This window comes from Abrus precatorius, unplaced genomic scaffold (assembly GCF_003935025.1).
Source record: "Abrus precatorius isolate BTA unplaced genomic scaffold, Abrus_2018 Scaffold4, whole genome shotgun sequence".
Classification (NCBI taxonomy): Eukaryota; Viridiplantae; Streptophyta; class Magnoliopsida; order Fabales; family Fabaceae; genus Abrus; species Abrus precatorius.
This window is the reverse complement of record NW_020874384.1, coordinates 12847985-12868779: the sequence shown is the minus strand read 5'-3', so window position 1 is coordinate 12868779 and position 20795 is coordinate 12847985. Positions and strand designations below refer to the sequence as shown.

Here is a 20795-nt window from a genome sequence, read left to right as displayed (position 1 = left end):
TTTCTGAATATTCTTCATTCAATAAAGAAATTAAGGTTATTTAATTTTAAAATGAGAACTCATTTATTTTATATACTTTTAATTTTATTTAAAAATAAGATAAAGTAATTATTTTTATAATTATATAATTTATGAATAATAGAGTAATTTATACATTTTTATCTTTAATTTTTATATGATTCAAAAAATTATTTTTTGTTTTTTATAAAAAAAAAGGTATGAAAATATCTAATATTTTAAAACAAAATAAAATTTTACAGAATTTATATACAAAGAATACCAGAAAGTGCTGCCAAATTAATACCTTTATGATTATATAACATATAGATAATTTATATATTATCATCGTTGTGTGAATTAAAAAAAAAATTCTTGCAATATCAAGAAATGTATGTTTCACCATGGTCTTTTTTTAAATTTATATTTTTTTAAAGTGTTAATGTATGTTTATCTATACATTATACAAATTTTAATATAGTTTTCTAAAATATTTTATTTACAGAAAATTTTTGGGGTTACTTTTGATATTTAAATAGAAAATAAAATTTGTTAGAATTTTTATCAATGTTTATTTTATTGTAATTTTAAAAGAAATGTCATACTCTCAACGTTATTCGTTTATTTATAATTAAATTTATTTTTACTTTTATAGATACTATTAAATTAAATATATTATGATTACGCACTGGTATCTTACTAATTCATCTAAAAATAAATTACTGTGTAAATTTGCTTTGTATTATAATTTTTTAGAATTTATATTTTAAAATTATACTTTTTTAATAAAAACATCATGAAAAAAAATAAAAATAGAGGAAGTGTAAAAATAAAATAAAATAAAATAAAAATTCCATACATATTTTTTTTATTTGGTAAAGCCTTTTATACGAATCTTGTGGGACTCGTAATTAATACTTTCTTGGCCTTAGCCATCATATATACTCTTCAGCTTTATATTCCCAACCTTTGATCGATATTTAGAATGAATATACATATTCCAACTTCTCAATTGATGGTAGCGAATGCTTTAAGTAGTCATTTTAAAAAAAAATTCAATTATTAATATTTTTGTGTGTGCTGTGTGGATAATTAAATTAATTTTTTAAAATAATTAATTAAAAATATATTATACTAATTTTTAATTTTAAAAAATGAATATTATAATTATTGATCATAAAAACTTTCCTATATTAAAAATAAATTAAAAAATTATAATTAATATTAAATTAAAAATTAAATACACAATATAAAAAAATAGATTATATAGGGTGGTTGATAAATTCCATTACACTTGGCTGAAAGAAATTATAAACGGGCATGAAATAGAAAACCAAAGGGGAAGTAGTGCTGCCACTTTCAACTTTAGAAGCATAAAATGTAGGATTCATTTTTCATTTTCCTTCCATTCTTTTTACCTTTCTTTGTGTTTGATGGGTGGCGAAAAGTGGCCAGTTACGTGTAGAAATTGCTGCCATGAATTTTTCATGAATCATCACTGTCCCAAGTTTCCATCAATTTCCCCTATAATAGACACCACAGCTCAGGGAGATGTCGCATGCCCTGTTGGTATCATTATATCTGACTTGAATGTGTTTCCTTCTTTTCACCAAGGAATGGTTTGAACATCATTAGTATTCCAAGTCCTTCAACCAAGTTCAGTGCTAAGAAGACCATGTGGGTGCCTGCAATTATATGTACAATACTAAGGTACTACAGCTAGCAAAAGGTAGATGCTCTTATTAACTTGACAAAAGCTACCAACACTCTTTCAGACATACTCTTCAACTCATTTTTTGTTATTAATCAATTTTTACACAAGTCAAAGCAATTCTTTTAAGTTCAACTTATATGTAGACTTATTTAACCTGATTCAATCAAGTTTGATGTGGGTTTAATCCATAAAAATCTGAAACAAAAAAAAATTAAATCAGGTTTTGCAATATTAATTTTGTAAATTGGAAACTTTCTGGACAGTTTTAGTGTAATAATACAGTAGTTTATCATGCATCCTGTTTACTCAAACACAGAGAAGTGGATAGATAAAGAATACACGTGATTCAGTTCTACATTTGCTTTTTCATTTGTCCTTCAACAGTCTTAGATTGACAAAAATAAATCTGATATTTGAACTTATGTCCCTACAGATTTGAAAACAAGTTTGCTATTTACTTTCATATTAATTTTAGACAAAGTTCCCACCTACCATATATGAAAGCTAAACCAGCACAAACAAATTAATTAGCATCATACCTGGGAGGAATGAAGCATCCATCCGTTTCTGTGACCAAGTTAATCTGCATTGCCATGATCATATAAGAAAATTGTACATAGTTTTCAAGGCAAATGCTAATTGGATCAGGGGTGAAATAGAGAAAAAAAAAAAAAAAAGAAGAAATAAAAGGACAGAAGAGAGTAAAAGTAAAGTAGAAAGATTTATGCTTGAATGAGTTGAAATAAAAGATAAATAAATGAAAAAAATTCTCTTCACTTATATGGATGAATAAATTTTTATATTTTATAAATATTTGAAAAAATAATAAATTTACATAAAAAAACAATTTTTTATAATTCCTTAAGCAAGACCCAATTTTCAATAGGTGTAGTAAAAAAGTAAGTGTTTAAAAACTTTTACTAAGAAAAAATTTGTCAACTGCTAATGAATTAAACCGACAACACGCAAAGGTGTGCATTGACAAGAAACAGGCTGCCTTGATCATTCAATTAAGTCAACAAAATGTTAGGTATGAAAAGGAGCATGTCATAAAGGAAATTAGTTAGAAGTTTCAGTCACAAATGAATTAGATTAGGTAAGTTATGATCATATGGTAGAACCTGACATTAATATGAGCAAGTATCATTTAAAACATGAATCCCTTGTTGAGATCTAAATTCACTTTTTATAAAGTGACAAGTAAGTCAAACAAAAGCTGAAAAGAAATTCATAGGACCACTCACACTGCACCAGCAGCAGCAGGGCCAATAGCTTTGAATAGTGACATGCCTGTCATAGAAATGCCATTAGCTGCCCCCCTTTGGTGTTGTTCCTGTTTTCCAAATCAACATGTCATATATACTAATCTCAACCTTTGTATTGAAACAGAAGAAAACAAAATTATCTAAAAGTTTACCACAGCTCGGTTTTGTATAAGGAACAAACCAGTTATAATGGTCAGCTAAATCCAATAGAAAGAAAACAATTAGTGAACATAAAGAAACTTTTCTGAATCAATGAAACTGATCTCCTGAGGTTTAGAGAATCATCGTATTGAATTGTAGTTTCTAAATCACTTATAAATAAATAAACAGCTGCACTTACAGACAAAATATTCTTCAGAATTGAGGCAATACTTATCACTATGAATAGTGCTAAGCCAGACAACAATGCTATGAAGGGGTAACTTTGCAAAAGTGGTAGAGATAATATCTGCATATGGAATCAAACAGTTCATATTTCAAATAACAAAAAATGAAATGCTGAAATGCAATGGTTGCCACAATTAGGTGAAAACTAACCCCCGAGATGCGGGCAATATGAATAGGTCCAAATATTTTTTCCACAGATGGGTATAAGGAAAGTTGGTAGATGATAAGTGCAAAACCTGAACATTTGAGAATTCAGTAATTATACCAAATATCTATCATGTAATAGGAATACAAAGATCAACATTAAATACAAAATATACCTTTGTCACAATGCCAACCCAAAGTATAAACAATTAAAGTACAGAACCAAAGGAATAAATACAATGTGGTTCAATTGGTATATTTATTATGTCAATATTGTTTAAAACTGATTGTTATGCAAACTTTTTTGTTGTTTCTAATTCCTCTTTTATAATGAAAAAGATAGAAGAACCTTACTATTAAAGTCATAGCATTCTGGAGTGTTATAAAAGAGAAAATTTGGCAACCAAAACTATTATAGAGACCTGGATAGATATACAATCATATAAAATTCAGCTTGACGCACAATATAGAATTGAATTAGTAACTTTTTGAGATCAAAGTAATTTTTACCATATAAAACGACTGAATAATCCTGATTTAAGCACAGAAAGATATGATATTTGAGACATCTATGGCATTTGATATCAAAACATGTTTCTGTGAAGTTACAAATCCACACACAGAATATAATCATTATGTCAAGAAACTCATTCTCAAAACAAACACTAAATTATGGCCATGACCAAGATGTGTTTAAAAATATTTGATCGAAGTTTGGAAACCAAATCAGAAAAATTCACTCAACAAAACCAGTACCATATGGCATTGCATAAAATTTATGTGCAATCTTTATGGATGGAAAGTTAAGAAGGAAATATATAAGCCTAACATTAATAAGCAGCTATTATAGGTTCCAGAGGTGCACCTGATATTGAAAGAACATTACCAACATCATCAGTTGTAAAGTTCAAACCCCCTAGCCTTGGAGAACTGACAGCCCATAATGAGAAAATCTGAAGAAAGCAGGATACAAAGCGGTAAAATCCAAACAGCATCCATTAAAGGAGATGCATAGACCATTTTACCCTCGTTAAGTATCAAGGAATGATGAGCTTTGCAAAGCTTTGCAATATCCTCCTAATAATTTTCCTAACAATACCCCCTCTACTTTATAAAGCATGTATTACATTAAAAAATAAATAAATGCATTTATTATCTTGAAAATATGAAAAACATTTGATAATTTTTTCATTTAATAGTTAAGAGGGTTTGTAATCAGGATTTAGAATTATTCAAGATTGATACCTCTTGATAAGCAATATCATGAAGTGAGAAAACAGAATAAACAATGACAGATGACATTAATGGCCAGTTCAGGAGGAGGTTTTCGTTCTTTTGGATTTTCTCGTCTCTGTCAGCCTTACTGCTTCCATTCTCTATAGCTTCAGCATCATCTTTTGATTCATTTCCGTGGTTGTGAAGTGTTTCCTGCAGGTATTTTAAACAATATCACACAAAATGGTCCTGCTTTATAAATGTTATCATAAAAGTGTTTTATTAAAGTAACAGAACATGGACAAGATAGAAAATTCTGTAGTTTAATGAATAAATATTTTAGAGCCTTAAGATACATACTGGAATCCATATACAGAAAATAGAGACTACAAATGAAACTGCTGATATTGCAAAGCAGGGCAAGAAGTATGGAAACCTGCAGAAAGATTTATGTTTAGACAAATGAAGATCAGCACAACATTAAAGGATAAAATGATAAAGGTCAAAGATGAGAGACAAAATTGAATCCTTAAATTTCATAAAATTATAGAGCAGAAAATGTCCAGTTGTCCACTTACTTATCCCAAAAGGAATTTTTTGGAAATATATGAGGGTATTTCTCTACTGGCTGCAATGAAAATTTTTCAATAGAATTAGAGAACAAGTGACAATTGTGTACATATACAGAAACTTTAGTACTTAACAACACAAAAAGTAAGAAACATGCACAAGACCATTTGTTTGAACATGGGAGATGGACTTCAAAGCTTTCTAATCCTCAATTAAGAAAAGAATTATTGGCCAAGGTCTTTCAAAACAAGTCATTATGAGCATGTCCGAAATTCAAAGCTTTTTGCAACATATATTAGGCAAAATAGAGTACCTGAGCCAGATAGCCCCCCAGTGCTGGGCCAATGATTAAACCTATGCCCCAAGCTGCACTGACCTAAAAGAAGATCAAACTTTGAATTATTACTATGTAAATAAAATTCTAACAACTAATAGTATACAAATTCCAATAGTTGGTGATGCTTACAGTTGAGAGTCCTAGAGCTTGGTGTTCTTCCCGAAAAAGTTCAGTAGCATAGGCCTGTAAACGAGAGAAGTTAGCCAAATGGACATAAAACCAGAAGTTCTAATGAGATTAAACAAGTTATGAATCCAAGTGCATACATTCAAATTTTGTGTCCTGGTGCTGGTGGATGAAAATTGAAGTGCTAACTATTTAGGTGTTAAAAACAATGGTACCTTCACTGGTCCAAGCAAACCATTTAAACTTCCCAAAAGAAATCTCATGGTCAAAGCCATCCAAAAAGTTGTGCTAAGGCCAAATAGTGTGTTGAAAATGACACTAAAATCAAATAACCGTTGATAAATATGGGAAACTGCACAGCATAACTTAAATTCAATTCATTGACAGATTTGCTTACACTGTGATGACCCCTATAACTAGAACAGGCTTTCGACCATAGCGATCAGCTATAATTCCCCACAATACAGATGTCAAACATCTGCCAAACATGTATGCGGATCCTACAACATATTTTATCATATAGCCACCATAATGAACTTATTAAGAAAACAATGAAAGATTTCAAAGAATGGAAAAATTAAATAGTAGTCTTACCCACATAACCAGCATAAGAACTAACATCAGCTTCTGTCTTTGCAATATGCAAATCCCTTACCTGAAAATAAATGTTGCATCATTGAGAATGTATATTATGTGCATCATTAAAGTTTAACATTAACCAAAGGTTTGATTTCTTGAGCATCGCATTACAAACAAGAAAGCACAAGGAAAAGCAACATGCAATTAGACAATGACATTGGCCCATCCAACAGTTTGCAATAATCAGTCTGACTTCAAAATTACACGGTTGAGAGGGAACAGAAATGGCTGTTTGAGGAAATTTGAAAATCAATGGAGGGTACTTTGTAATTTTGTATATTAAAGAAAATATTCTGATTAATGATGAGCGGATTAGAGGAATAATTCACTTCTGATCTTCGTATATTAATTATAAAAATGTAAATAAAATAAACACTGTAGTTGAGCTTGAAGCACTCAAAATTAACAAAAAGTCCTCCTTCATATGCGTTCAGGTAATTTCAAAGACATAACAAAGTAAAAAAACAAGAGCATGCATCATGTGAAAGATAACAGTAAACCCCAGTAGATAGTTAAACTCACCATAAAGTAAAGGAACGGAAAGAGAGATGATATAGGCAGTGCTGTAGAGGAAAAAATAAAGTGGTGTCAGAAAAGGACAAAGTATTTTCAACCGGTTCAGAAAGATAGAAAAATTCACAGCAACTGGGGCATAGAATCAAACACAGATTTCAGTTCCTAAATATTAAAATTGAAAATCCCATAAAACAACTCATAGGGGGTACTGCCATTTAGGCCAAGGTACACAATTTCAGACATTAAAGAGAAAGATAAAATGAAGAATCATATAAATTCAGTAAGTCACCAGTGAGTCTGTGTTCAGATTCACGTTTGATTAGGCAAAAGTCTTAACCATGTTCAAACACGGTTGCAAACATGCTATAAGTAGTGACACATCATTTTTCTGATTTTCTCCAAGAAAAGAAAAAGGATGTACTGAGGTACAACTAGGAAAGAACAAGTAACGCAGATTTTGTTGAAAAGATTAAGGTAACGTGTTAACTTTACATGCAGTTTCAATTCCAAAATTAGACACCATTTTTTTGCCAACCTTGCTGAATTTTCAGCTACTTTAGCAACCCCTGTGGGAGGAAACCATGTACGTCTGATGCAAAAGCACATACAAAAGTTAGATGATCCTCACATGACATGATCAAACTGAAAGACCTTTGCACAAGTTAAGGATACTTGACATTCCGTTAATGATTAGAACTTATCACAGTAGCATTAGCATATTTGAAGAATGAACAAACTTGTCCAGAAGTGAAAATATTAAACACTGAGTTCAAACTTAAATGATTACCAGCACATAACACCACCATCCATATGATCAAAAGATTTTTAATGGGTACACCCTGTCCTTGACTCAGCTCTTTGGCTTGATCCACCTTACAACCAGGGCAGTCCTTATGGTACTTATTCTCCAACAATGGTTGTTTAACATTCTCCTCTTCCATGTTTGTGAGAGAATATCTATTCAACCCACTTTGTTTTGAAACACAAGATGGAACAACCAATGCTTGAGGAGCCAAAAGTACACACAATACAGCCAAGAGAGAATCTCTTGAAGGTGTCCTTTGTTTCAAATTGGAAAAAACCAAATCAAACACAAGGTCTGGCCTCGTTTCTCACACGTTATATATGAAGACACATGTAAAATCTTTTCTTTTATTTAGTGCAGTTGCTGCAACAAGTGAGGTAATGATTATTTATGAAAGGATATTTATTATAAAAAAAATCAACTAAAGCAACTTAAAGACGTGCAAAGCAGTCGTCATTATCAGGAAAAAAAGGGAATAACAAAGTCTAATAAAAAAAATTGAAAGAGATCTAAAAGAATTTAAAAAATATAACAATAAATAATATTTCATAAAATTTAGCGATCCATGTAATGATCATTGATCAGCCAGCATGACAATGGTTAACTGTTATTATTGTTGTTGAATGGTCTCCGCTGTTAGACTAACACATGTTAACAAGTGACATCATTGCACACGTCGCAAAGTTAAATGTAACCAGTTGTACACTGACAAAGGACGAAAACTGGAAGAAGATAAATTCTGGGTTTTAAGCTGTTAAATCTGGTTGTTTTAAATATAATTAAGATATGTGATGAAATTATGTTTAATTATAAGTTTTTAATAAAATGTGTATGTTTATTTAAAATTTTGAAAATTAATTTTTGATTGGTAAAATGTATACAGTTTTTTAATGTTCAATGATATACAATAAAATAAATTAATTTTAGTACATATTAATATAAAACTTTCACCTTATCAACTAATTAAAATACACTAAAAATATGATTTTTATACTAATTATGACAAAAAATAACGAATTTTACTGATATAGCAATCCATAATTCGACAACAACTGTAAAAATCTTTGTAACATTAGAGAGTATTTAAATTACATTTACAAAAAAATAATAAATAATAACATTTAATGTTATCAATGCTTTGCATCTTGTGATCTTTTGTTATTTTTAATAAAAGCTTATGATATATAAATTCTTATTGTTTACTTTCTTTAATCTTATTTATAAAAAAATAAATAATTTATCAAATAATAAAAAATATGTATATTATATTATAAAAATACTCATGCCATTAATTAGCATGTAAAGCAATAATATATGTATATATATATATATATTAAATAATATTTTTAAAATTATTTTAATTTACTTAATTACAAACCATACGTACAAAAATGATAAAAAGATCAATATATTTATAAATTTTAAAATAATATTTTTATCATATAGTACAAAAAAATATCAACAATCAACACATATTAAGATCAATGAATTTAAAAAATAAGACTCTAAAAGTAAATTTTAAATTCGTAAAGTATGAAAAAATTAAAAAATGTATTTAAATACAATAAATCATATGTGTGAGCTTATTTTTTTTAAAAAAAAAGCATATAAGAGAAAGTATTTGAAAACGATATTAAAGAAAAATAAGGAGTTTTGCAATATTTAATAGAAAAAATATGTATATTTTTATGAAATTAAAGATATATAAATATTTTGAAAATTTTTACTTAAAATAATAAAAAAAGAATTATAAATATATATAAGTATTTACAAGAAAATATAAAAGTTTATATAAATTTTATTAACATAAATATCATATAAAATAAAGTTATGAAAGAAATTAATAATTAATATATTTAAAGTATGTTTTTATTTCTTAAAATTTAAAAATATTAACTATGATTTTTTATAATTAGGGTTGAAAGCAAGAGCTGGAAACTGAAAAATGTAAGAGGTAGATGAAGGTGGGGTTTGTCTGTCTGAGATTCACCGCTGTGTCCCCGCGGCACACTCTTTTAAGCGCCATCATCAGTTGGATTTGTTTCAAGAACTTTATTTCAATTATTTTCTTTTAATTAAATACATGATATTTTATTTCTGAAAAAATAAGTAAAAAATTTATATAATATTTTAACTTCACAAAGAAACCTAACTTATTTCTTCATATTATTTAAGTAAAATTTTAAATTCAGATATTTGTATATATAAAATTTTTTGATTGGGTCAAATCTAAATTAAATGAGATAAAAAAAAAACCTATTTTAAATTGAAAAAACTTCGCTGTATGAAAATCAGGAATCGTGAAACTAGATTTCACGGGACACACTAACAGGCTGGCCATGAATGATAATGTCCTGAAATTGGGACGATCAAAGAGAAATAGAAAATAGATATAATATTATTTTTAAGTTTATAGATATTATAGAAATTATTTTATTTTAAATAGATGAATCAAATTGAAAAAAGAAAAAAGATAAAAGAGTGTCAACCGAGGAAAAGGAGACATTTAAATCTGTCAAACAGGGATGAGTTCCATTACATTGAAGCATGAGAGATCCATGGGATACTCAAGATCATCAGACAAGATAGAAGAAATTGACATTTTCATTATTGAAATTGAAAGCCATTATTTGTTTTCATCCTTTCAAATTAGTTAAACTTCTCAAATCAAGAACCAACAGTGTATCTTAAAGCACATGTTTTGCTTAACTTTTTATTTTCTAAAATAATTACTCTTTTTTTTTCGTATCACTTTAAAAACTAATTTATAATAAAATTTCTGATGAACAATGCAACTCTTCATTGTCACCAAATTGTATTTCTCAAAGAAAATGACTTTTAAAGATGGGTCAGTTGACACAAAAGCTCTGACAAAATTGGGTAGCTGGCAATTTGTTGTTTTACATGACTTTGACTTTTAAAATTTATATAATCGTAGTATATTAAATAAAATTACATTAACTCTTAGAAAATGCAAATATAATTTTCTCAAAATAATAAACAAAATGCTATTTAAATTGAATTAGAAAAAGCCAAGTGGTTCCTCCTCAATCTAACAAAAACAATGCTACTATTATTCATTCACATAAAAAATAAAAGTCATAGCATCATCATCTGGCTACAAGTTGATAACCCTAGGTGGGTCCTCCTCAATCTAACAACGATCATGGACAGTAAAAACTAGTTTTGTCCAATAACATCAGCAACTTTACATGTAAAGCTGTTTTCTATAATGCCATGAAAATAAGATTCTCCATATGCTTGTCTCTGCCTCACATGAGCTAAAACCAAGCAATTTGTTAGAAAATGCAGTACGTAGCGAATACGAATACGAATACAAATACGTTCGCTTGTATATATCTATGCATATACGATATAGATATGACACGCATATGTGATGATTTTCTCTTTATCCAAACACGATGTTTTCTTATGGACGAGTGTGTCGGTGCAACAAAAAAGCAGTGTCTTGGCAAAGTGCATGGTCCATTTATCATCATCTTTCTTTTCATTGACTCATTATTAGTACACGTTCTTATGTGAAAAAAAATAAAAGTTGTTCTCCTTTAATAAGATGCTGAGTACTGATTGAACACAAATTGATTGTGAATTTGACTTAGTTATCAAATTATCATTAATAATTCTGAGAGACAGAAAAATCCAATTTGAACACGGAAGTAAAATGACAGAGATAGCAACTGATATTACGTCATTTATTCGACCCATATTGTTCTTCATTACTTATTTGTTTCTCAGTAAGCATAATTTATTACTCACTATTTTTAATTATTTTATTATGCATTCTCTGTAAATGTGGCACACACTGATACTGGTCCAAATCCTATTCCTAACAACAACATTGCTAATTTCTCTTCAACTTGGAATTCTTCTAGTTTTGATTGTTCCTTTCAACCTTCTTCAAATTTTACTCAAGGCTATGGTACTTACCAAGTTTGTTACCAGTCTGGGGATGATGCCATATGCCACTTAGTCTCAGTTTTAACCTTAAAATTATGAAATAATTCTTTTATCTCCCCACAAATAAATTTTTAATTTATTACATCTAACACATTCAATGAATTCTATGCAAGTTAGTTAAGCATATTAAGATTAATTAATATTATTTTAAAATCTTAACTATTGCAAATTTTTTTCATAATTTTAGAAGTTAAATGATCAATTTCATAATTTAATTTAATCTTAATTAAATTTTTAAAATTATGAAATAATTTTTTGCCTCTCAAAAAATAATTATTTTAACTCTTTAACTTATAAGTACCTATCATGAATATGAGTAGTTATACAATTATCACGTTAACTTTTAATTTGTCACATCTAACACGTTTGTTTAATTTGATGGAGGTTAGTTAAGGGCTTAATGAAGCTATATATCAATAATACCTGTGTTCTATAATTTAATGAAAGATATATATATCGTAAAACACAAACCTACGTACTATTACTATATATGTGAGTGTATATGAAGTTTTCTTTTTCTTTCTGAAAGCCCATGTCGAGCGAGACCAGCCCAACAAACATTCTTAACAAAATGAACAGAACGATAAAGATAGAAGACACATATAAATTAATAATCAAAATTAATAAATATTTTAAATAAAAAGTGGGATAAACTCTTCATCTTTGATGTTTTTTAAGTAAAAAGGAAAAATAAATAGTATTCAACGAACCAACATTATCGAAAACATAAAAGTCAATGTTGACAAACGAATTTGCTTAAAAAGAAAAATAAACAGCATGAGACATACAATATGAACTATGCAACTAAATTGACGCACTCTCATACATCATATCATCACATGTTGACTGTGATAACCTTGTTTGACCAAAGTAAACACCCAGATATGTATAAATACATGACTGAATCTGCATTTACACAATCGAAATAAAAGGGAAGAAAGACCAATTAGGAAGAAAAAAAACAAAAAGGAAAAGAAGACAAATAATTCGACCCAAAAATGCCTGAACAAAATCATGCCATTCCTCTTCTTACTCCTTACACGATGGGAAACTTCAGTCTTTCCCATAGGTATTTTTGTGTTTTTCTTTTTTTCCTATTTCAAGTAGCTCCTTAATATTGATATCTCAGCTACCCAGTTAGCATATTGGAGGATTTCAAATAGCTCCTATAAGAGTTATGTGCATATAAATCAATCTTAGTTTTCAACATTTCAATTTCTTTATTTTATGCCTTTTGTGTGTCTCACATAAATGTGAAGTGACATTAACAAATTCTACTTTAGATACATTTACACCTAACATTGATTTAGATCAGAGAGTTTAAATGGGTATAATTGTATATATTCAATAAAATCCATTTAACATATTTCACAGAGAGAAATCCAAAACTGATTAAAAATCGAAAGTTTTGACAAGATTTGTAATTAGTGGTTAGTCATGTGGCTTTGAAAATTTGTTGTTCATAAGGTTAGGAAACTGATAAATAAATGATTAAAAAAAATGAAATAGATAAGTTTCATGTGGACTTAACATATTGTTGAAAATGTTATTTCCACATATGAAAAGAAAACTAACACAGTCAAGATCTTAAATAATATTCATTTTATCGCCAAATCAAATTCAATTATACCATAAAATTTTAAGTGAATTAAAAGATAACTATCTACTTGTATTTTCTACATTTTAAGATCTCTTACCATTATCAAACTTTATATTAAAAAACTTCAGGTACATCCACAATGCACAGTCTATATATATAATTTATTTAATTATTGCGATGTTCTATATTTAGTTTCTTTAATTTCCATTCACCTTAGGTCAGTGAAGAAGGGTATGTCAATAAGCTAAGATGTAGGACAAGTTGCACATGCATAAACTCTAGTGGCATAAATGATATTAACACAATGTTTGAACAACTACTTTTGTTAAGAATCGTTCGGTTTATGCAATTGTTTTGTCCTTGCATTTTCAGAATCGTTTTGGCACCACTGTTTAGAGCAAGATCTTACAATAATGTTCCTCAGCCCCATGCTGCCATATATTACTCTCAAAGAGCTAGCAAGGGAGGTCTTTTGATAGCTGAAGCTAATTCTATTTCACCCACTTCTCAAAAGTAATTTCCAACTCAATTAACTATATCATATCAATTCTAAGCTTTAGAACACAAATTTATATGGATATAAATTTTTGTCTTTTGATGTGTATAAAGCCATCCAAACACACCTGGGATATGGTCAAGAGAGCAAATCGAAGCATGGAAACCTGTTGTGGATGCTGTTCATGCCAAAGGTGGTATATTCTTCTGTCAGATTTGTCATGTTGGAAGGGTTTCAGATCCAGGTATATAAAATTTGATGACAATTTCCTGATAATATTCTATTTTAAATAACTATTTCTTAGTCAATTTTGTAGAATATAATTGATCATATTTTGTTCAATTTTCTCTGCAGATTTTAAGCCAAATGGGCAAGCTCCAATATCATCAACTAACAAGCCACTGGCACAAGATGGTAATGACCTGAAACCAAGGCAGCTAAGAACAGATGAAATTCCTCATATTGTCAATGACTTCAGACTTGCTGCAAGGAATGCTATGGAAGCAGGTAAATCACCAACTACAATAGACAAATATAGGAATTTTAATGTATCTTCATATTAGTTATTGGTAACACTGAAGGCTACATGATAGGCTATTATTGTGGAAAGGAATATATATGCCATAGGTTTGTTACTCAACATGGTTCATACAATTTAACAAAGGGAAATGAATTGAAACATAACTAAGTAGCACAAATGTACTACACCTTAATTAATAAATTTTTTCAATAAATTTCTGTGTTCATGTATATATGTATAGTGTTACACCTCATTGTGATGGTCATGATATTAAATTGTGGTTGTAGGCTTTGATGGAGTTGAGATCCATGGGGCACATGGTTTTCTAATTGACCAATTTTTGAAAGATCAAGTTAACAACAGAACAGACAAATATGGTGGGTCTCTAGAGAATCGTTGCCGCTTTGCACTAGAAGTTGTTGAAGCTGTTGTTCAAGAAATAGGGGCAGATAGAGTTGGAATGAGACTATCACCTTTTTCAGACTACAATGAATGTGTTGATTCTAACCCTGAAGCTTTGGGCCTCTACATGGTCAAATCTCTTAACAAACATGGTGTTCTTTATTGCCACATGGTTGAGCCAAGATGGGACATATCTGGAGAAAATAAAGAAAGCCCTTATAGCCTTGTACCAATGAAGAAGGCTTTTAGTGGCACTTTTATTGTTGCTGGGGGTTATGATAGAGAAGAAGGCAACAGGGCTGTGATTGAGAACAGGACAAATCTTGTTGCATATGGTCGTTTGTTTTTGGCTAATCCAGATTTGCCTAAGAGATTTGAGCTTGATGCACCACTAAACAAGCACAATAGGGACACTTTCTACACTTCTGATCCAGTTATAGGTTATACTGACTACCCCTTTCTTGAAAGCATTGTTTAAGAATCACATGATTGAGGAGTGTTCCTTAGTCAATTTCTCGTACAGAATTTGAGTTAGAAAAGTTGCTGCATAATTGAAATTTTCATTTTTCACTCAATAAGATAATGTAACATAATAGCATTGTCACTATTAATAATAAAATGTTTGCATTGGTTTCTGAAAAAAGTATTGTTGTCAATAAAGAAAAGGGATGCCAATGGTTGTCTTAATTTTTGTTGATCAAGTATTTTGTGGAGCTCTAACATGTTTGACTTCTGAATTAACAAATTCGATATTGTTCATGTAATAGTAAGCTTGCTAATTGGTTGAACATTTATTTAGAAAAACAATTAGTTTTATCCAAAACTATTTTTTTAGATTAAAATATAATTTTAGTCAGTGTGTGTGGCTTTGGAATATATCAAATACTCGATCTTTCAAGAATTTATATATGAAATGTTTTCAAATGTACAAAGAAGTTAAAGATTTTGAGGAATCAGCTGTATAGCTTGTTTTCATAGTGGTAATGTTGGAAGAGAGGTGGAATTATTAAAAATAGATAGTACAAAATGTAATTATCTCTTATTGATGAATTTTATCTTATTCCAAACTACAGGTGAAAATGGAACAAGATTAAAATCGATCCAAGACCAGTCTTTACATAAATCATGTAAAGCCTTTATTTTAGGCTTTAAAACAAAATTATTACTTACTACTAGTTTTCTTTTGAAAAAGAGAAAGATACTAAATAACGCAAATGCCACATTAAGAGTAATATATATATTTTTCTTCTAAAAGATAAGTCTCGTATCTTATTATTTTTTCTTCTAATTAATCATTTAGAGTTAGATCATGTTAGAATGTTCAGTTAAAGGAAAATCTTACTCGGTCCCTGCAACAGGATTTTGATGTAATTGTCAGGAACTACGACATGCAATATTAGAAAAGTTGAATATTAATTACTCGAGGTATTTAATCCTTATTATTCTAAGGATCACAAAAACAAAGGTGCATGTTAACACTCTTTTGCTATGCCAACTAGGAGAATGAGGAGACAAGGAAGGGATGAACAAATGGGTAAGAGAACGATGATGTAGAACTCGTTGCAATTTCTATGCATTACCATGGCAATCCACACACACAACCATCTTAAAAAATTTATAAGATTCACAAAGTTACCTACAATCTTTTTAAAAAAATTTGACAATATTGAAATTTGTATAAGAATTTGAAAGAATTTTTTTTTGTTTTAAATGCAAAAAAAAAATTTGCCGGTAAACTTTTTTTGCAGATTTTTCTACAACTATTTGTTGCAAATTTTGAAGTTTTTTTATTTCTTACAGATTTTCATGTAGATATTGTCTTGCAAATTTTGGTTCAAAATTTCTTTTTCAATAAATTGATTGTGTTCTACACATGTTCATGCAGGATAGCTTTTCTACAAATTTTCATGCAATATTTTTTCCTATTTCAAATTACATTTTTTACACAATTTTTGGAAAATTGTTGATTTTTCGCAAATTTTCTTACAAATGCATATTCTGCAGATTTGGCTACAAATACACTTTCTTTCAAAATTACCTGCAAATTGATCGTTTCCTATAGATTTTACTACCAATGTACTTTTTTATGAAATTTTCTGCAAATAATTGATTTCCTATTTCCTTTTCTATAAAATTTTAGTTTGGCAAAATCTTTGAAGTTCACAATTCAACCCCTTTTCTCATAAACTTTGCATGTGATCCACTTCAGTGTATCGCTTCGCCATCTCAACAGACCATATGTAAGAGTGGTAGCTCAAATTTGAATTTAATTCTTATCATATACACTTGTTAGTGAAATTTGTTTGCATTTTCTTATCCATTTTTTATTTAGTCTGTCTAATCTTATCATGTTACTTAGTGTATATAGTGCACAAATATTATCTCTAGAAAATAATGATATTAGACTATTTAACTAACTATATATCCAACTAAAAGTAATTTTTATTTTTCTTAATTATTTAATCGATGTTAAAAAGTTTATTCAACGCTCAGTATTTTGGGATATTTGTGAGTCATCCTGAAGATTATATTATATTTGATAATTAGATTAATTTTAAAATCATTATTCTCTAATAATTAAGCTTTTCAATATAAATTTTGATTATGAATACAATACTTTTTTTATTTTTAAAAAATGTACATTTTTTAATATTTCATGTGCATTTATGCCACAGAATACACGAAATACTTGTTAAGAATGATGTAAAACTACAGTGAAAATTGTTTATAATATAAAAAATAGAATTCATTCAAAATTCATAAGAATAGTCACACTGCACTAAATAGAGTCTGTCTCTTATTATCATGAATGATCAACAATAATGCAACGAACTAAAGCATTTTATTTTCTTTTCATACATACTCCGAGTTATGAATAAGAATTGACAAATATACCATAAATTTTTACAAAATATATAAAGTGATAATTCACATTAAGACAGACAAATACAATCCTTTGTTAACATAACAAAATGAATAATGCTAACGCAGTATCTTTCATTTTGTTTATTTGCAGCAATCGATATTGATATAACATGTATAGACTAAAAACAGACAACAATAATTGATGACTACTTGGTACAATCTGTGGGCTTAAAAGAGACCGTTTTCTTTTGGAGGTCATAGCCAACCAAGAGGTTCTGCTGAGCCAAGTTGCCAAAGATGGCGCCAATTCGACTTGAATGGAATGCCAAGCAAACAACCCCATCTTCAACTTGAACAAAGGTGTTGACAGCATTCAATTTGACATCTGCACCACTAAAATGTGCTGTGATTATTGGTACATCCAATTGATCTGATGCTGTTTTGTAACAAAGGCTCAATTGTTGACTTGGGTCTTCAACACGCTCGAACTTGATAGCATCAGCCACTGCTGATTCTAGTTTCTGGTAATCATCATCTGGCAAAAGAGTGAGTGTAGTACCCGAGTCAATTATGATATTCCCCTCTCCACCAGATTCAGAGGACGACCCTCCAAACTCTATTCTCTTCTTTCCCACGCTAAACGCTTCCAAGTTTAGGTAGTAAAACACTTTCGAGTCACCTGAAACAATGGGGGTCGAGACACTCCCTTCACCAGAAACCACCGCAGCATCTCCAAAATTAAGTGTGCTAGTGGAGTTGGATTGTGAAAACATCGGTGCCAAGCAATACGAGAATTTGCCACCTATTGAAGAACTTAACTGCGATATGAGCGACACAGGTCCACCCCCAAAACCGACTATGCCGGAGCTTCTCCCCTGAAACGACACAGTATTGCTGTGTCCACAACCTATCACCGTTTTAGGAAATTTAACGGGAGAGCCATTGGTGGAGCCTAATGAGAGGGTGTCCACACTAAGATCTCCTTGTGAGTGAGACCCATCCCCATAGTTGATAGCATATTGACAAATTTTGGCATCATCAGAGGAGCAAGAGGTGTCTCGCACGGATAGACAAGTAGTAGAAGAACAAGAAAGGGTCTTGTACGAGGTGGATTTCGAAGGATCAAACTTGGGAGTTGTTTGGTTGAAACATGTTTCACAAGGTTGGCATTGCAGCCAAATGATGTCACTACCCGTATCAACAATCCCATAGAGTTGGAACGGTGGGGTTCCAACTGAATAGCTCACAAGGTATTCACCACGATCTGCCGTTACAGTTGCCTCCGCTGCGTTTCGTTCGCTCAAACGACTCGCTTGGTTGATTGAACGACGCACTGCATTGGCAACTCTTTCAAAACGAGTTTCTGTGGGACGGTAAAGCGGTGATTTTGATGAGTCACGATGGATGATTTCCACACTGAAACCATTGTTGAGAGCCTTTGAGAACGATGTGTTGCAAATGAATAGCAAAACAAGAGCCAGAGACAGAGACAAACTACGCGCCATTATCTTAGATGAAAACAAGCTCAAATGTGTTGCCACAAGCTACCACACTCTTAGTCTCTTTATAGTCACGATTCAGTGAGGGTGTTTATGGAATTGTGTGAATGTGGTGCCTTAGATAATAATAAAATAAATTTAAATATTTCAATTATGTGAATCTTTATGTAAAAATAATAGTCAAATTGATGTAGATTTTCTCTCGATCGTTAAACTCTTAAATCAAATCGATTGAGTTACAAACTTCCCATATCAATAGTGATGGTTTATTTTATTTCATCTTAAAATAGAATAAAATGCACAAATTAATTTTTATCTATTGTTTTGTGATTTTAATAAGATACTCAACCAAATTTGACTCATCCTCATCGCAATGTATAATTTTTTCTTTATAAGAAAGAATTAATTATTATTGATATTATACAATTAATATTTTGTTATTATAGCATTATAATATTTAATAAAAATTGACTAATTAAATTTTTTACTAGTATTTTTCTAATGTTCCAAAATCCTAAACTTAAGAGTTGAGAGTAAAATATAGTAAATGATCTTTTATTTATTAAATATGAGAGAGAATAATATTATTATTTTAAAAATAAAATAAAGCATAGATATTTTTCTTTTTTTTTTCTCTCTCTCTCCAACTGTAAAAGATTCATACTCGAGAAATAATGGGCTGAGAAGTAGTGATTATTGAGTGTTTCATTATAATGTGTAATTACGGTGTCTTTGTTAGTATTTTAGAGTTATTTTAACGTATAAAAGATATATTATTAAGATAATCTTCATTAAAATTAAAATATTTCAATTATGAAAATACAATGGCGCTTAAAGAATCTGCGAACCAGGTAAAATCTATTATATATGGAGAAAAATCAGTATTAGAATCATTAAAATTAAGTGATAATTAGACTTCATGACTAATGTTTCAAATAAAAACAAATATAATTTTATTTTATTGTTATGTTAGCTAGTTAGTCTATCCGTGTTATACATGAAATTAATTATATTTAATAAATGAGAATTATATTATTACTTTTTAATATATTTTAATTATTAAATTTTAAAAATATTTATAAAATTTGATTAAAAAAACTTTTAGTTCATAATATTATATATGCCTAATTATATATTTAATTTATTTAAGAATTATTTTTAATTTAAATAATTGTATAATAATTAGTATAATATATAACTCATATTTAAAAGATAAAATTAGTCTTTTCATCCCTTAATTTTAGGATAAAATTTGATTTCTTTCTCTAACTTCTTTTTATTTATTTTCATTCTTAAATTTTTTTTTCAGGTTAGTCATTTCTGATAACTCTATTATATGACATAACATAGATATCTTAAATGGTGCTAAGATAACCTTAATATCATTTATTTAATTCAGCGTGAACTTTTTTATTTTAGAAATTATTAAAAAATAGTGAAGCTTTCCCTTCTCCTTTCCCTTTCCCCTTCCCCTTCCTATTGGCCTACCCTTTTGCCCCTAACCTACAAGCTTTGCCTCCGCCTCTCGTAGCCTCTTTTTTTCCTTTCTTGGAGTTTCTCCTCCCCTTTCTCGCAACACCGTGCCTCTCCCATAGCATTGTGTTTCCTTTTTTCCTTCTTGCTCCCTTTCAACTCTCCCACGACTTCCTTCTCTCCTCTCATTCTTTTTCTCTCACAAGTTTTGATATCTTAAATCTTCCAGACCCCTCTTAAACTCCCT

The 20795-nt window shown here is 29.6% G+C and overlaps 3 protein-coding genes across 4 annotated transcripts; 1 reads left to right on the top strand and 2 right to left on the bottom strand.

The window, feature by feature from the left end:
* Positions 1-1572: 1572 nt before the first annotated feature.
* LOC113864326 (protein ZINC INDUCED FACILITATOR-LIKE 1-like) lies at positions 1573-7851 on the bottom strand. 2 transcript variants are annotated; one of them, XM_027497920.1, is made up of 17 exons: positions 7698-7851; positions 6917-6957; positions 6350-6410; positions 6153-6255; positions 5971-6073; positions 5759-5812; positions 5606-5668; positions 5301-5350; positions 5083-5158; positions 4753-4935; positions 4373-4460; positions 3514-3599; positions 3317-3424; positions 3129-3173; positions 2956-3044; positions 2251-2294; positions 1573-1682 (listed from the first exon to the last, which is right to left on the bottom strand). In XM_027497920.1, exons 1-17 carry the CDS (start codon positions 7849-7851, stop codon positions 1573-1575), a joined length of 1458 nt encoding a protein of 485 aa, XP_027353721.1. The 2 variants fall into 2 exon arrangements, with proteins under 2 accessions (XP_027353721.1, XP_027353722.1); XM_027497921.1 differs by lacking the exon at positions 6917-6957 and having other exon boundaries at positions 7698-7785.
* A 4760-nt stretch (positions 7852-12611) lies between these two features.
* Positions 12612-15228, top strand: LOC113864959 (putative 12-oxophytodienoate reductase 11). Its single transcript, XM_027499229.1, has 5 exons — positions 12612-12762; positions 13666-13806; positions 13903-14033; positions 14144-14296; positions 14597-15228. Exons 1-5 carry the CDS (start codon positions 12692-12694, stop codon positions 15187-15189), a joined length of 1089 nt encoding a protein of 362 aa, XP_027355030.1. The 5' UTR covers positions 12612-12691; the 3' UTR covers positions 15190-15228.
* Positions 15229-17782: 2554 nt separating this feature from the next.
* LOC113866139 (aspartic proteinase CDR1-like) lies at positions 17783-19081 on the bottom strand. The gene has a single exon (XM_027501029.1). The coding sequence runs from the start codon at positions 19079-19081 to the stop codon at positions 17783-17785; it is 1299 nt and encodes a 432-aa protein (XP_027356830.1).
* Between the last annotated feature and the right edge of the window lie 1714 nt (positions 19082-20795).

What these genes read in the sequence shown, in the direction of transcription:
- LOC113864326 (XM_027497920.1), bottom strand. Translation starts at nt 7,851, where the DNA reads ATGGAAGAGGAGAATGTTAAACAACCATTGTTGGAGAATAAGTACCAT. An exon ending in TTCTTATGCTGGTTATGTGG is followed by an intron (nt 6,256 to 6,349) that starts GTAAGACTACTA and finishes AATATGTTGTAG; the next exon opens with GATCCGCATACATGTTTGGC. An exon ending in ATGATATTGCTTATCAAGAG is followed by an intron (nt 4,461 to 4,752) that starts GTATCAATCTTG and finishes TGCTTTCTTCAG; the next exon opens with ATTTTCTCATTATGGGCTGT.
- LOC113864959 (XM_027499229.1), top strand. Translation starts at nt 12,692, where the DNA reads ATGCCTGAACAAAATCATGCCATTCCTCTTCTTACTCCTTACACGATG. An exon ending in AACTTCAGTCTTTCCCATAG is followed by an intron (nt 12,763 to 13,665) that starts GTATTTTTGTGT and finishes TTGCATTTTCAG; the next exon opens with AATCGTTTTGGCACCACTGT. An exon ending in TGGAAGGGTTTCAGATCCAG is followed by an intron (nt 14,034 to 14,143) that starts GTATATAAAATT and finishes TTTTCTCTGCAG; the next exon opens with ATTTTAAGCCAAATGGGCAA.
- LOC113866139 (XM_027501029.1), bottom strand. Translation starts at nt 19,081, where the DNA reads ATGGCGCGTAGTTTGTCTCTGTCTCTGGCTCTTGTTTTGCTATTCATT.